Source organism: Amia ocellicauda, chromosome 15, assembly GCF_036373705.1.
Source record: "Amia ocellicauda isolate fAmiCal2 chromosome 15, fAmiCal2.hap1, whole genome shotgun sequence".
NCBI classification, from domain to species: domain Eukaryota; kingdom Metazoa; phylum Chordata; class Actinopteri; order Amiiformes; family Amiidae; genus Amia; species Amia ocellicauda.
This window is the reverse complement of record NC_089864.1, coordinates 1,798,921-1,816,473: the sequence shown is the minus strand read 5'-3', so window position 1 is coordinate 1,816,473 and position 17,553 is coordinate 1,798,921. Positions and strand designations below refer to the sequence as shown.

The 17,553-nt window shown below is 43.6% G+C and overlaps 1 protein-coding gene across 1 annotated transcript; it reads left to right on the top strand.

The window, feature by feature from the left end:
• Positions 1–7,293: 7,293 nt before the first annotated feature.
• LOC136771959 (uncharacterized) lies at positions 7,294–12,623 on the top strand. Its single transcript, XM_066724550.1, has 7 exons — positions 7,294–7,427; positions 8,177–8,482; positions 8,891–9,193; positions 9,469–9,780; positions 10,175–10,450; positions 11,034–11,162; positions 11,526–12,623. The coding sequence occupies exons 1-7, from the start codon at positions 7,352–7,354 to the stop codon at positions 11,564–11,566; spliced, it is 1,443 nt and encodes a 480-aa protein (XP_066580647.1). The 5' UTR covers positions 7,294–7,351; the 3' UTR covers positions 11,567–12,623.
• Positions 12,624–17,553: the final 4,930 nt, after the last annotated feature.

Genomic DNA, 17,553 nt, shown 5'->3' with positions numbered 1-17,553 from the left:
GGGATGTGCTGGACAAACAAGTCTGATCCATGGAGGCCCCACCTCGCTACTTACAGGACTTAAAGGATCTGCTGCTAACGTCCTGGTGACAGATACCACAGCACACTTTCAGAGGTCTAGTGGAGTCCATGCCTCAACGGGTCAGGGCGGTTTGGGATCTACACAATATTAGACTGTGCCTTGTGACAGATCCTCTCTCTATCTATCTCTCTATCTCTCTATCTCTCAGCCCTCCTCTCCCTCGCCACTTCTTTCCTTCAGTCAGATTAACAACATCTCTTTACAAATAATACACTACTGCTCATTGATCCGGTTTGTGAGGCGATATCTGTGGTGAGGGTGGATTTGCATTCTCCCGGGCTGCCTCTCTGTCACATGCTTCCTGCTTTGCTTAGAGATCTATTTCAGTACTGAGTCATGCAAACAAGTAGAGAAATAAACAAATCCACTAATACATACATAACCGACCTATTTCATGCCAATGTCTACTACTTTTAACAAATATCTGCTACTGGTGTAACCATTAATAAACATATAAACAAATGTAAAATATGATAATTAACTAAGAGCACACAGACCAGTATCTTACACCTCTATTTATCAAATAGTAAACACTTACATTTCCTTCTGTTCAATATTCACTACAGGTTTTGCATCATAAACAAATGGCCACACTTTTTAAAGCACTGCAGTTATTACTTGTTCACTCACACCACTTTAAAACACAAAGCTTTGAAAATTGAGTTTTTGCTTTAAATCTGTTTTTTTTATCCCCCCCCCCATTTTATTTTGTATTGTTATTTGTATGCCCGTGTCACCGGTGGGTCTATTGTAGGCCGACTATGCCACCTGTTCAGCAGGCAGCAAGACCGGGACACAGAGACCGCTCAATATGGTTCACACAGGTTCCCCAGACAGGGGCCGTTCATTTTTATTTCAAGAGACAAAATGTAAAAGCATGCCATAAAAGTTTAAACCATATTAGAGAGCGCACCGCTGGCTATTGTGCAAAGTAGAAAATAAAAGAAAAACACAAAAAGGGGCAGGACAAGCCAAGGACTTGTGCAGTTTGATCCTTCTCCACTGCTGGGCAGGAAAACATGTGTCAGAGAAACTCCAAACACAAAGGAATCAAAATCAGTGGTTCCCTTGAATATGAACACGTGTAGGTTCTATTTATCATTCTTCCTTTACTATTGTTTCCAGTGTTTAATAATACAATAGTAAAAAAGGCAAAACACTAAAAGGTTAAAACAGTAAAAAGATAGTAATTGAGAAGATTAGAAAGATTAGAAGTAAATAAGGTATATTTATATAAACTGCAAGAACATTCAAAACTGATGAAAAATAAAGTGTGAAAGTGCTCAATATAATAGCACTTAATAAATTATGGAGCAGCAGCCTGTGTAACACCAGGCAGCGAACAGGGGCAGTCCAACTAAATTACAGTTAAAATACATCTGTACATGTTGTGAGAGTCAGAGCTGACTCTCACTGGACACCAAAGCCAGGTGAATGCATGACGATTATTGACCCCGAATGAGCTGTGGCCCGGAACCGGGACTGCAATCCTGAGAGGCAGCAGTAGCAGCTTTTTTTGAAAGCATAGAGCCGCATTTATTCCTGTCCCTTCCACAGAAGATATATATATATATATATTTTGCATTCAATATATATATATATCTATATCTATATATCTATACTGCAGCGATCTTAAAAGGACCAGGCCCCTTACCAATGCTAGAGATCGCTACACTACCCCCTTCTGTCATTACAGAGCATCCTCGTGCTGCTCTGCCATCACCGGCACATAGGGGCTTCCCACTACTCACTGTCAGGTCACTGACGAGGGTTTCTCTCAATCCCATCCTTGTCACCAGTTTCTTTGTTGTATCTTGATGCTTCTCTTTATTTGGGCTTACATCAAAATATAGAAATGGACATGGAGAAATAATGTAAACTCAATGAGTGCATTTATTTAATGTGGAAGTCTGCATAACACATTTTTTCCAGGAAGTGCTTAACTAACAACAAACTGTGATACCCATCATCCTTAGCTTTAGAACTACGGAAACTCCCATGGTACTTACCTTGCCAGCCCTGATATATAACATATACTTTACTGCAAGTGCAACCTGGAAAATTCACCATAGAAATATAAGTGTTTGAAGGAATGAGAATCGCGTGGCTGGTCCGATGGTTTTCTCGGTGCTGAGGGGCACACCAAGGGCAGAGAAGACCAGGGTGGTGAGGGAGTGAACAGGGGAGAAGGGTTGATCAAAAGGAAGTCGTCGAGAAGGTGCAAAACAGAAGGGATTGTGTTGGTTGTTAAGGAGGATCCAGCAAAGAGTGTCGAAAGTGAGGCGGATGGAAAAATTAAATTGGTGCCGCCAGCGGATGCTGAAAAGTTGCCACAAGTCGGGAGCCAGGGGCAACACTTTTAAAGCATTGGAACTGTCAGCCTTTGCCAGCCAAGCATCATGGCCAAAGGATCTGATGAAGGAGATGGCATGGTCGATGCTGGCATACTGGCTCTCAATGATTGATTTGGCAGCGGCACACTTGGGAAATGGCTGCGGGGATCGATCACCACTGGTGGCTGCAGGCAACAAGGGAGACGGAGGCAGCCTTCCCTCGGATTCCTGTCCAGTAGCAGCTGATAATACTCAGTTGGACCCAAGGGAGGGTTCCGGTAGCCCATAGCCCTCTCCTTCTTCTAACAAGAAAACAGGCACCTCCAATCTAGACCCACACTCCTCTCTCCCGGGTTTCTGATTTCACTCTTGACCAGTCATGAGATGATGCCCTGGGACATTTATATGCAGTCATTGATGGTCACATAGTAGATGCACAGAGGGCTCACTCGTATCCCCAGTTTCACATTCAAAAGGATTTGTCATTAAGGGTAAACAAAAATTATTGGTTCCACAGGCGGTTTGTGTTCCTGGGTGCCCAGTCTTCATCAGTGGCATGCATCTGCATACTTGGACGATGTTGTAATGTTCAGTAAGGACTGGGATAGCCATGTCATACATGTCGCCACTGTGCTCCGGTTCCTTCAGCAGCCAGGGCTCACGGCAAATCCGGGCAAGTGTGTGGTTGGGAGGAGGGAGACCAAGTATCTGGGGGGGCAGGTACAGCCAGTAGTTGACAAGGTAACCACCTCCTCAGTCCAAGAAGGAAGTTGGGCAAATTTTGGGTTTTGTGGGCTATTATCAGTTTTTTACCGGACTTTGCAAACCTGGCTTCTCCCCCTGACCGAACTAACACAAAAAGGTGCTCCAGATACGTTCCAGTGGACGGAGCAGTTTCAGGCAGCTTTCCAGGCTATTAAGGACCACCCTTGCCAAAAACCTTTCCAAAAATGCCCTGACTTCTCTCTCTCCTCTGTCTTACAGACCAATGCCTCGGAGGCTGGAGTGTGCGCGGTGCTTTCCCAGAGCCAGGAACATCTGATAATCTACCTCAGAAATATACCTCAGGAGTGTAAATATAGCACTCTCGAAAAAAAGTGTCTCGCCATCAAATGGGACGACTTTGGAAACGAACCATGCCCCCTGCAGTGTCTGCACCACATGAAGGACTCTAACCATCATATCACTCTGTGGTATCTCACCCTGCAGGACTTCAACTTCCGAGTCCGACACCCCCACTGGTCCTCAACATCTGAATGCAGATTTACTCCTTCAGTTTCTCTTTCAGCTCAATCGCACTGAACAGGAATTTTTGAGGGGACTCTTTTGGGCCTGAGAGATGTTGACTAATCTGTGGTAAAGATCAGACATACTCTCTTGCTTGTAAAGTAGGCCACACTGGATACAGACTCAGTCAAACATGGATGGTTATATTTCAAGAATATACTACTAGAGGCTCAGGAGAAATTTATACCAAAACTTAGCAAATTGAGGACCAAAAAACATTGGCCCAAATGGTTTAACAGAAGTATGCAAAAAATATAAAGAGAAAGAAAATGTTATATAGCACATACAAAAGGGATGGAAATGAAACAAAATACAAAGAATATATAGAACTGCAAAGAGATCTTAAGAAAGGAATCAGGAAAGCGAAGAGGAAAACAGAAAGAAACATAGCTCTTGTAGATAAAACTAATGCAAAGAGCTTTTTTCAATATTACAACAGCAGGAGGTCAATAAAGGAGGAAGTGAAACAGATAAAGGGCAAAAATTGATGTATCTTAGAAAATGAACAAGATGTGTAAATGTTCTAAATGAATATTTCACAGAGGTTTTTACAAAAGAAAAGACAGATAACATGCCACTCAGTCCATAACAATCAGTCCAGTCAAATCCTAAGAGAGATCAGGATAAATGAGGAGGAGGTACTGAAGGGACTAGCAGAATTAAAAACAAACAAATCACCTGGGCCAGATGGGATATTTCCAACAGTACTTAAAGAAATGAGGGAAATTATTTATACGCCGCTAACTGAAATATTCCAAATGACACTTAGAACAGGGGATGTGCCAACTGACTGGAAGACAACAAATGTCATACCAATCCACAAGAAAGAGGACAAAACTGAGCCAGGAAATTACAGACCAATCAGTCTCACCTGCATCACCTCTGAAATGTCGGAAAAAAATGATTAGACAGAAAATAGAGGAGCATCTTAATGAAAACCGTATTCTTGGAGACAGTCAACATGGGTTTAGATGAGGCAGATCATGTCTTACTAATCTATTAGAGTTCTCTGAACATGCAACTGCAGCTGTAGATCATGTGAAACCATATGATATGATATTCTTAGATTTCCAAAAAGCTTTTGATAAGGTTCCACACCAAAGACTGATCCTCAGATTGGAAGCTGTAGGCATTCAGGGTAATGTAAGTAGATGGATTATGAACTGGTTGATGTCTAGGAAACAGAGGGTGTCGATTAGAGGAGTTGCTTCTAACTGGAGTGAGGTTGTTAGTGGAGATCCACAGGGATCAGTACTAGGGCCTTTGCTTTTTCTAATCTATATTAATGATCTGGACTCTGGGATAGTTAGCAAACTTGTCAAATTTGCAGATGATACTAAAATAGGCGGCTCAGCAGATACAATCTCGGCAGCACAGGCTATTCAAAGGAACTTGGATAATATTCAGTTGTGGGCCGACACCTGGCAGATGAAATTCAATGTGGACAAGTGCAAGGTATTACATGCAGGTAACAGAAATGTCCACTATAATGACACAATGGGAGGAACAGAACTAGATGAGGTAACACATGAGAAAGACCTAGGAGTCTATGTGGACTCCTCACTTTCTCCATCCAAACAATGTGGGGAAGCAATAAAAAAGGCAAACAGAGTGCTAGGGTATATTGTCAAAAGTGTAGAATTGAGAACAAGGGCAGTGATGTTCATACTGTACAATGCACTAGTTAGAGCTCATCTGGATACTGTGTGCAGTTCTGGGCTCCACACTTCAAGAAAGATATCGCTGCTCTAGAGGCAGTTCAGAGGAGAGCAACCAGACTTATTCCAGGTCTGAAGGGAATGTCCTACTGAGAGACTGAGGACCTGAACCTTTTCACCCTGGAACAGAGGAGACTACGTGGGGACTTGATCCAAGTCTTCAAAATCATGAAAGGCATCGACCACATCAAACCAGAGGAGCTTTTCCAGATCAGCAGGGACACTCGCACCCGGGGACACAAATGTAAATTGGGCTTCAAGGCATTCAAGACAGAAAACAGGAGACACTTCTTCACACAGAGAGGCGTCACAATCTGAACAAACTCCCCAGCGATGTGGCTGAAGAGACAATTTGGGAACATTCAAAAACAGACTGGATAGGATCCTTGGATCACTCAGTTATTAATGGACACCAAACAAGCATGATGGGTTGAATGGCTTTTATTTATTGTGGCCTTTTTGTGGTCCTGTATCCATTTGATGCATCAAATTTGTATATGCCAATTTGTCTTTTTGTCCCCTTTTTCCAATTTTACCACATCTTTAAAATCCCTCCTAATTGTTATGTCGCATACTCCACCCCCATTTAATTATGGTGAGGAGTCTCACAATCCCTCTTCCCGCACAGGCTCAGCTTGAATCTTGGACACACACCAGGAGCAGCAAGTGGTTTAAAAAAATAAATAAAAGATTACAGCAATGTTGCACTATGATGTTACGTATTAATATTGATGTCCTATATAGAGCTAGTGTTCCCTTTAGTAAGTTAGTGAGTTGGTTGCTCACAGATTCCCTGTTCGGCGTCTCTGTACACATTCTGGACTGGGGCAAGAGCGTCAAGAAAACAAAACAAAAACAGGTATTCGGTTTTCCTGATTTCTATAAATAAGCAGCTAAAATGTGCATCGTTTGTCGTGTGGACATTGTCAACCTTGCCTCTAAAATATAAAAGTGCACACACACGACCGGGGGGGCATGGTGCCATAGCTTGTGTTCACCTAGAAACTCCTACGTCAGCGGTGGAAACAGCTAGCTAGCAGCACACACCGAGAGCTGAGCTCCTTACCCGTTTCAATCACACAGACCCACCGACACAGATCTGTGATTGACCAGCACCAGAAACCGCGTCTAGTTCGCATATATAATGTCGGTTGATATGGGATTTTTCGCTGCTGATATGTGGTTGTGAAGCAAATATATGCTTGATTCCAAATCTGCCTGATTTCATGGAGATTTTGAGCTGTTTTTTGACTTCGAAATCTTTTGCCCTGATTTTTCAACACTAATTTTGTGCAATTCACAGTGGGACAAAGGGAAAGGGTAGATACTTACACAAATACACAAAATGCTTGATTGTTTGTATTATGTTTATCTATAAGACTACAATAATCTTTAACAAATTAAAATGTAAGTGGTCTGAAACCATTTTAATACTAATATATACATTTATTTAAACATTTTATTTGTGTACTTTGTCAAATGAATGTACTAAATATAAGCAACAGGGTATATTACTAATTCACAGAATTGTGTGTGTGTGTGTGTGTGTGTGTGTGTGTGTGTGTGTCTGGATGTCTGGACCTTGACTATACCTTGACCAAGAAATTTGGACCCTGACACAAAATAATTGACTATATACACCCTATATACACCTATTTCAAGTGTTATAGGGGGCGGGACTCTTACTCCTCTGTTTTAAACCATCTGTCCTACACTATCCCCTTGTCTCATCCCATGTGAGTGTGTGTCTTGTTTAATAAAACTATGTGGCAACAGAGGAAAGACCCACAGGCAGCTCTGCCACTTCCTCATTTTAAAAATAATTGTTTTATAGAGTACCCTTTCCTATCTTCTATCCTCTTCATCATTTCCTCTCTCTGGCTCACGCTGAGCAGCAGCAGTTCTGCTGGTTGCTGAAGGTGTGTCCCTGAAATGAGGTCTCCTCTCTTTCCTCTCCTCATCTCTCTCTCCTGTCTCTCTGAATGGGCTCAGAGGTTGGGAGTGGAAGGTAAGGGAGCATCTATTTCCCTCCTCACTTTCACATCATCTTTGTTTGTACTGATCTACAGGTTAGTCTTATAGGGTTCTGTCATGATTATGGCTGATCTATAAACCTGCTGACTATTGTTGAAGTTATAGGATGTACATCTACACAGTGATGTCAGAGGGTCAGACACTGGCCATCAGCCCATTAATAGTTTCGACCAGCAAATATAAACTGTGTTTATTCTTGATCTGTAATGTAACTGGAAACATGAATAGGGCATTATTAGAGTTTCAATAACTGTGTAATAACAGGGCTAATCAGATGGTGTGTTATGATCCATTTGACAGTTGTTAGAGCTGTCTATCCCTCTCTTTCTCTCTCCATATATACAATAGGAGATTAATAATTAATTGTTAATACATTGGTCATCAATCACATATATACTGTTATTTCTTCTACAGTATACTTTAACTGTAATTTGCTGTGCTCTTGTTGTATTGAGACATGTTATAGGACATGAATGTTGGTTGCAGAGAAAAGGAGGAGGTGGGTTAGAAAAAAGAGTGCAAGGGAAGAGAGAGAGAGAGAGAGAGAGAGAGAGAGAGAGAGAGAGAGAGAGAAGTGACCTAAACAGGAAGTTAGAGGAAGTCTGTGTCTGTGTGTGTGTGTGTGTGTGTGTGTGTCTGTACTGTGTGTGTGTGTGTGTGTGTGTGTGTCTGTGTGTGTGTGTGTGTGTGTGTGTGATGTTCTCCTGTGCTTTCTCTCCCCAGCTGTATTCCTGTACTCCACTCTGGGTGCCTCAGTGACAGTGCCTTGTGACGGACTGACAGAATATCACAACTCCTATATATCCTGGGTGTTTAATCACAGATCCGAGACAACTGTAGAACTGAGCCGTGGTGGGATGATCACAGACACAGATCCAGACAGAGCTGGCAGACTGAGACTGGGGTCTAACAGCTCTCTGCACATAGACAGACTCAGGACACGGGACACTGGACAGTACAACTGTCATCAGTATGTCAATGGAAAGTATTATACATCTGGATTAACTGTTACTCTCTTCCTGCTCTCCAGTAAGTGTGCAGCGACCTGATGGTTAACCATTAATTGAAAGGGTCGGTGTGTCAATTGTTAATGACACACTGCAGTGTCCGAGCTGCATACATACTTCATACTTCATTCTTTATATACACACACATATACAGGTTATTTTGTAGTATTTAAACACTTTATTTAATAATAATTGTCATTAAACTATACCGAGTTCAGCCCAGAGAAAACTCTCCAGATGAGAAGGGACAGACACACATGGTGACACTCAGACCTTCTCTCTGTCTGACCTGCAGTCTGTACAGCCCTCTCAAGACTGAGACCTGAAACACTATGAGTAGCTAATTAGTTTTAATTAATCTCACACACTATATTCTGTTTCCTTCAAGTTCTTAAACAAACGTTTTGCATGCACTGCATCTGTTTCCCAGTCACTGCCAGTCCATCCGAGAATCTGAAGAGCGGAGACAGAATCACTCTGCGCTGTGGGCTGGACTGTGGGGGGGGCGCTGGAAGCTGCTCTGAGGCCCCACAGGGATTGACTCTGACCTGGAGGGACGAGAGTGGCGCCCCACTGAAGGACAGGCGAGACAGATACGAAATCAAGACCCTCGCAAATCGCAGTCACCTCTCAGTGAGTTTGCAGAGATCAGACCACTACAGACTCTGGGTCTGTGCGCTGGCAGAGGGAGGCAGGGTTGAGACCTGTGGAAACTATACCACAAAACTCTCAGGTAGATCTGAGTTCCTTCTTCTTGGGCTTCATTTTCTTCTTCTTCTTCTTCTTCTTCTTCTTCTTCTTCTTCTTCTTCTTCTTCTTCTTCTTCTTCTACTTCTTCTTCCTGTATTTTCCATCTACATCCAGTCCTTTTCTATTATTCTAGTGCATTTCTTTCTTTATTAGGTTTTTTTGGATGATCACTGACCTTGAACGTTAATAATTATTAATATCTAAAAATAATCCAAGAGTGTTTGGGGTGGGGGATCCTCTGTGCTCCCTCTTTCACAGACTTCATCCGGGAGGTGTACATCAGACTGGGAGATTTCCTACAGCTGCCCTGCCTGGAGTCTGTGCATCTGGGACCAGGAGAGATACTGCAGTGGCTCGTCAATAAAGCAGATACCATTAATTATGAGACCCTGTACACACTGTCAGAGGACGGACAGATCACTACAGCGATGGAGGTGAACCCTGAGAGGCTGGAGATGACAGTCAGCTCCTCACTGTTGATACGCAGTGTCCAGGCCCAGGACAGTGGCGTCTATTTGTGCTGCTTCAATGAGGAGACCCATGAGGTTTATTATCTGAACACAATATGGGGTAAATTGGTTATATGTGTCATTGTTTATAGATTAGGATGAAAGGAAATGGAGATTGGGAGATAATGAGAGAAGTCTGTGGAGTCATCACAGGACTTAATTAGTAGTGATATATCCAAGAGAAACAACACGATGTGAACATTTCCAAGGGGAGTGAATCTTAAGTCAATTGAGTCAATTCTTAATCCCTGTTTACATCTCTGTGTGTTGATGTGTGTTAACTGCAACAAGAGAGAAAAACAAGCACAAGAGTAACCTGCCAAAGAGGGGAATGCTTCCCATAACAGCTTAAATAACTCATCCCAGTCCAACTCAGACCGGTTTATGATTTCTGTGGTCCAGAGGGCAGCCCCTCCTAGTCAACATTAAGTATCATATATTCCTGTGTCTTTCAGTGAGTTCAGACCACACCGGGGAGGTAAAGAGGGGCTCCAACATCACCCTGACCTGCACCCTCACCTGTGGGCGGATTTATGGAAATATCAGCAACACACTTGTCTGGAGGGACAGTACAGGACACAGCCTGCAGGGGGGCACTACTGAGCAAATGAACAACAAGTTTATCTCCCGGCTGCTGGTCCCTGAGCTGCAGAGCTCTGAGAGGATCTGGTGCAGCGTGGTCAGAGAGGGGCTGGAGAGGGTGGAGCAGGACATTACCATTGTGGTAACAGGTAACAGTACCTTGTACGGTCAGAGAGAAAGAGAGAGGGACAGAGAGAGCGAAAATGAGAAAACGAGGAAGAGAGAGACAGAGACCCAGGCCTGGACCATTGCATGACCAGGCAAAGTATTGTGTGTGTGTGTGATATTTTTTAAATATCTTCAGGCAGAACCAGTCAATGGATATTACTGGGCCTGTAGCACCAGTCCTCCCCCATGACCACAATTCGCCTCCCCCCCCCACAGAACGTACATTGCCAGCACTCATCAACCCCCCACCCCCTCCCAGACTGCAAAGTGGATCAAAGTACAGGGCAGTTTTTTAGTCCGTCCCTGGTGAGAGCAGGACTGAAGTTACTGTGTCAACAAGACGCTCATCAAGTCCTTACATACCATGATCTGGACACTGAATAGTTTGGATACAGAAATGAGGAGCATCATATGCATTTCCATTCCTATATTAAACATGGACCTCACACTATACCTAATCACACTACAGTCCCTCTAATATCCACCTGCCCCTCTAGAGTTCTCAATAATATAACCTAAAGCAATGAAAGGTAAGATAACTTGAACATCCTGCCTTTGTTTCAGATCCTCAGGGTTCAGCACTGTCATTAGTGGAGCTGGCGGTGAGACTCACTGTGTTCTTCATCGCTCTCTTTGTCCCTCTGGTCGCTGTAGCCGTGGTTTACACCAAGAGGAGGAGCAGCAGACAGACAGGTGAGTAACAGAGCAGAGTGGTCAGTGTGGAGCAGGACTGTCCTACAGGCCGGACACTGCAGTGACAGAACAGAGCGGTCAGTGTGGAGCAGGACTGTCCTACAGGCCGGACACTGCAGTGACAGAACAGAGCGGTCAGTGTGGAGCAGGACTGTCCTACAGGCTGGACACTGCAGTGACAGAACAGTCAGTGTTTTTGTATAAAAAACAAACAAAAAAAATTGATCCCAAAGGAAACTATATCATGACATACAAATTTATAATTGTATATAATACAATAATATATTAATATTAATGCCACTACTTATATTAATAAACACCAGTCACTTCCTGATTATAATGCACTTTGATTGGTCCCAACAGAGGAAGAAGAAACCAACATAGAACTGGTCTCCCGTGACTGATGTCCTGTCCACCCCTAACGACTCCCCGTCTCTCCCAGTGCTGAGAGAGAACAGTTCCTGGACGTTTTTGTTTTTAGTTATTGTTCATTTTTGCATTGTATTATTTTCCATCAATTATGCATTTGTCCCAATGGAACACATTCCACATTTTAAATAGTTTTTTTCATTGATTTGTAATTAAATGTGTACAGATATGTATAATTTTCATGAATTCCTGGTTATGAAACTGTGCTAGTCACTCCAGAAATATATGAATCTGTTAAATATCTCTTTAAGCCTACCTATTCACCACCAGAGGTCATCTTCACCTGAATACTAACCATGCAATCATCCAATTAACATTCCAGCATACCATGTGCACTTGTCCCAATAACCCTCTGCACTCATTGGTTCTACCTCTTCCCACCAGACTCCACTCTGCCCTGCATTTAAACCCCTAAGTCTTGTCTTATTCATTGAAGTATTTCTAAGCATTACCTCTGGTTATTTACTTTCCTGTGGGCCTTTGGATTGCCTGTTTGCCCTATCTATTGACCCCTCGACTGTCTTTGAACCTTGTCTCTCAGATATCCCTTTTGCATTGTTAGCCTTGCTTCCTCTGTTGGTGAGCTTGCCCTTGGGTTCACCTCTGGTGTCCTCAGGGACATAACCTTTCCACCCAGCTTTTGGGTTGAGATATACACCTGTGGAAGGAAAGTTAGAAATTATACTAATACCTGTTTTTCTCTCTTGTAATCTTAAGAAAGATAAGGTCAGGCCAGAAGGTAGTTTGATCTCTGTTTGTTATTTACGATGAGAATGTTGGAGGCAATGTCAAACAGTATGATTGAAGTGCCTGCTCCCTAATCCATATGTTGATCTGTGAACTCTGTATAATGATGATATTCTGCTTAGCTAACTTTTTAGATAACCTAGTAATGACTTTCTGATTGTAACCAGATCTTTGATTTCTGTGTATAAAAGCTCTGACTGTTAAAATGAAGGCAGCGTGACTTTGGGATCTTCTTGATTCACTGTTCCTCTCCACGCTGCGTGTATTAAAGGCATTGCAACTAACGCTCCAACCTGATTGAAAATGATTGTTCTTCCACACACCGATCAGCCATAACATTATGACCACCTGCCTAATATTGTGTAGGTCCCCCTTTTGCCACCAAAACAGCCCTGACCCATCGAGGCATGGACTCCACTAGACCTCTGAAGGTGTGCTGTGGTATCTGGCACCAAGACGTTAGCAGCAGATCCTTTAAGTCCTGTAAGTTGCGAGGTGGGGCCTCCATGGATCGGACTTGTTTGTCCAGCACATCCCACAGATGCTCGATTGGATTGAGATCTGGGGAATTTGGAGGCCAAGTCAACACCTTGAACTCGTGATTCATCAGACCAGGCCACCTTCTTCCATTGCTCCGTGGTCCAGTTCTGATGCTCACGTGCCCATTGTAGGCGCTTTCAGCAGTGGACAGGGGTCGGCATGGGCACCCTGACTGGTCTGCGGCTACGCAGCCCCATACGCAACAAACTGCGATGCACTGTGTGTTCTGACACCTTTCTATCAGAACCAGCATTCACTTTTTCAGCAATTTGAGCTACAGTAGCTTGTCTGTTGGACCGGACCACACAGGCCAGCCTTCGCTCCCCACGTGCATCAATGAGCCTTGGCCACCCATGACACATCAACTTTGAGGACAAAATGTTCACTTGCTGTCTAATATATCCCACCCACTGACAGGTGCCATGATAACGAGATTATCAGTGTTATTCACTTCACCTGTCAGTGCTCATAATGTTATGGCTGATTGGTGTATCTTCTCTTCTCATTTCTGGTGTCTGTCTCATTCATATCAATAAGCTTAGAGTAATAAGTGACCCCTATAAAAGTCTGTAGCTGCTAATTGACCTGCTGACAGGGCGAGTCACAGTGTTACCCACAATCCAGCTGTAGAAACTGCCCCGCACAGTGGAGTACACAGCGACACCTGGAGGAGAAACACAGGAATCTGGGTTGAGCAGTGAGGGGAACCCTGATCCTGCAGGGGCTGCAGAGTCTCCAAGATTACACTTTGTAATCTCAACAGTACAGTACTTTCTAACATTTCAGATACAGCTCTCTCATCTCTAAGGCTCTGCATTCTGTTGTTTAACAAAACTTGCTGTGTTTGCATCCTTGACCAAGTCTTGTCTTGTACACAACCCATAAAATACCAAATGTAACTTAGAAATGTGGAGATTGTCTGAGGAAACTTCTCCTGTCAGGCTCCCTGCAGCTGCCAGAATAAAGAATCCGGCAACTCTTTAATTCCTTAAGTCTTTCTTGTTTTAGTTATTATTTTACTTTATTGTTTTGGGACCCTTCACTGGGTTTGATGTCCTCGAATAAAGATGCCTATTGTGTGTGTCTGCTTCTATGGGTTTCTGAGAGAAAGCTGGGGGTGTGTAGCATTGACTCTGTCAGTATGAGTCTATATGGTTCCGTGTGTCAGTGTAAGTATGCGTGTGTGTGTGTGTGTGTGTGTGTATGTGAGTGTGTGAGTCCAGCAGTGACCTCACAGCACTGGAGCCAGTGTCTGCAAAATACGGCCTGCAGAATAAGACTGTCCATCTCACTATATATGATCAGAAACCTTCAGTCAGTTTAAGAAAATATATATAAACTAGCAAGACTTGCAGTGTAAGGGAAGTTGTGTCACAGCTCTCAGAATAAAACCCAGAGCTCCCCCACACCCTGCTGCTGTGTGTCTGTGTGTCTGTGCTGGAGCGTCCTGCAGTGAGAGGATGGCTGTGGACAGTGAGAGAGGACTTCTACTGCTGCTGCTGCTGCTCAACACTGCCGCCCCCCTCACAGGTAAGGGCTGCTCTCACTGTCTCTCACTAAGTGGACAGTGTCTCTCACTATCTCTCAGTGTGTGGACAGTGTTTCTCAGTGTCTCTCAGTGTGTGGACAGTTACCGAGTTACTGTGTCTGTGCTTTTTACACTTGTCTCACTCTAAGAGGGACTTTTCAAGAGTGTGATTTCTCTCGCAGTCAGGAGAGCTCTGTGGATTCTTATGGACTGGTTTTGCACATTACTATAGCAGTGAGGATCAACAAATCAGAGTCTTATTAATCAGACAGACCCTGAAACCAGAGAATGCAGTTCAGTTGTGTTAAATGACAGTTTGTCCCTTTGATCGCTCACTGCTGCTGAGGGTTTGGTTAGTTAAATTGCTGGTTAAGGGACAAGGTGCTGAGCTGGACAGAATCTGCCACAGAGACACAAATAACTGGACAAGTGTAGAAAACACATATTGTTGAAAACTGATTGATAGTCCATTGTTAGGAATATGTTATATGTGTGTGTGAGTTTGAGTGTGAATACGTTTGTGCGTTTTAGTATGTTGTGTGTCTGTGTGTTGAGAATGAAGGTGTGTGTCTCTGTTTGTCTTGAGTTAAAAAGTATAAAACTGAACAACTGAACAATATCTTTCAAGTCACAAGCTAAGAGAGAGAGAGAGAGAAAGAGAAAGGGAAGGAGAATTATGGTGTATTAAAGAACTAGAGAGATAGAGACGAGGAGTGTGTGTGTGCTTCAGTGAAAGAGCAGGAAAAGCGGAAGAGAGACTGTGTGCGTCTGTGTATGAGTGTGTGTGTGTGGACAGAAACTCACCACAATTGGTATGATGGTAGATACCTACTGTATATGAAGTTATACATCATGTAGTGTGGTGCCAATATAGGATTAAGTGACAATTATTAGACAATATTCAATCATCTTCTTCTACAAAACCACTAATGGGACAGATGTGAAACTTGGTGTATGAAGTTATGTGATGACCAGTGAACCAGTTACATGGTTTGGCAGTCATATTGGATTGGTCCAAATATTAAATAATCGTCTTCTCTGAAACCGTTAGGCGGAGTGAAGTGAAATTTGGCTCCTAGGCTAATTCCTCTATTAAGTTTGAAAAGTTGATTAATATAACAGGATGGCCACCATGAGCAAATCCGATTATTATCTTTTGCCCATACATTTCAAATGACAATGAAATGAAAACTACTGAATAGAAACTCACCAAATGGATGTCATACCTCATATGGTGTGGTGCCAATACTGGGTTAAGTGACAATTATTGAGCCCAGCAGATGTCAGCCATTGTATGGTTTTAATTGTATGTTCAAACTAACATTACCATCTTGTAGCAATTCTGAAGGGCTCAGTAAGAGGCCTGACCCATTTAGTATTGCAGTAAGGTCACTGTGCTGTGGTGTGGGAGACCAGGGTTCATGTCTTGCCGTGGATGGAACTGCTGATTGAGACAAAATGTTGTACACATGACCTTGGCTAGGTTCTCTATCAGATATGTTCAAGGTATATGGATTAATAAATACAAGAATGTCAGGATGAGCACAATCACACTTCAGCAATGGTTAAATTGCATAAAGTGTCATAAACTACAGTATTGAACTATATCAGAATTTGTTAGACTCAGTGATAATCTACAACATTGTACTTGGCACCCCTGCTTGCAGATATATTCACTATTGAGATATATTTCAGATGCAACACATATTGTGTGACATATTGATGTATACTGTATATGTGTGGGTATTTTTTGCAGAAATATATTTGACATCTCTCCATCATCTCTCTCTGACTCTATTCTGGAATCCATGTTTCTTTCTCCTTATACTCCAGGTGTCGCTGTGTACTCCACTGTGGGGGGCAGTGCTACTCTGCCCTGTGAGGGAGTGATCAATACAGACTGCTCTTCAACTACATGGCTCTTTATTCAGAAATCTCAATTAGCTGTTGAACTGGTTGAGCTTGGGAAGATCAGAAATTATAGTCCAGTGAGAGCTAGGAGACAGAGTGTGGGGTCTGACTGCTCTCTATACATAGACAGACTCCACACAAAGGACACTGGACTGTATTACTGTCAACAGTTCATCAATGGACAGAAACAAGGAGGGGATTACAGTGTGTATCTGGTCCTTCTCATCAGTAAGTGTGCCGGCGCTCATCAGTGTTGGGTGGATTCTGGGACAGGACTGAAGTCAGTGATTATGACAGGAGCCACTGGGAGCTGAGTGTGTTGATGAGAGCAGCACTGAACTGTGTCAGAGTCCAGCTGTAGAGACAGGGGGATTGTGGGTAACACTGGGACTCACCCTGTGTTGACAGCAGGTCAATAAGAAGCTACAGACGTCTACAGGGAGCAAGTTACTCTTAATCTAGTGATCTGTGTGAGACAGAGACCAGAAATGAGAAGAGAAAAATTTCAATTAGAAATATGGGCTTGGTATAAATTATGTACATATGGAGCTATTTTGAAAATTGATTTCCAGTGTTGACTGTGCTGTGTGTGTCTTCTCTGTTGTTCCAGTTGACGTCCCTCCAGAGACAGAGCTGAAGGCTGGCAGCACTGTGACTCTGCGCTGCCTCCTGCACACTGGACACGGCCCTGGAGACTGCAGTCACCCCCCGTACACCAGTGCTGATGTGAGACTGAGCTGGGTCTCTGAGACAGGCGCTGAGCTGCAGGGAGACACATACCAGATCTCCACTGATCAGCCCTGTCTCTCCACACTGACTGTGAGGCTCCAGACCTCAGACCACAACACACAGTGGAGATGTGATCTGACAGAGGGGGGAGCAGTGAGGGTCTCACAGAGACACACCATTAAACTCACAGGTACTAATCTCCTCTCTTCCACTCGGCCCTCCCTCTGAGCTGGACAGACAGAGGCTGTTCCTCAGCTGGCCTGTGTCCACTGTGCTGCTGGCAGGGGGCGTCAGTGCAGGACCTCCTGGTGTTGTGTGACAGAGAACCTGGCAGAACAAAGCACAGCAATAGCAATGTGGCCGCCTGGCTGAGGACTGAGCTCTGATTGTGTTTCCTTCACAGGCGTCCCTAAGCACAACACCACTCCTGCCACTACAGCCACCAGGACTACAACACCTAAACCAAACACAACCACAACCACAATTCCTCCCTCCACAGCTCCACCC

Coding starts and splice junctions, on each gene's coding strand:
- LOC136771959 (XM_066724550.1), top strand. CDS start 7,352: ATGAGGTCTCCTCTCTTTCCTCTCCTCATCTCTCTCTCCTGTCTCTCT. Junction 9,194..9,468: donor CTATACCACAAAACTCTCAG/GTAGATCTGAGT, acceptor CCTCTTTCACAG/ACTTCATCCGGGAGGTGTAC. Junction 11,163..11,525: donor GAGGAGCAGCAGACAGACAG/GTGAGTAACAGA, acceptor TGGTCCCAACAG/AGGAAGAAGAAACCAACATA.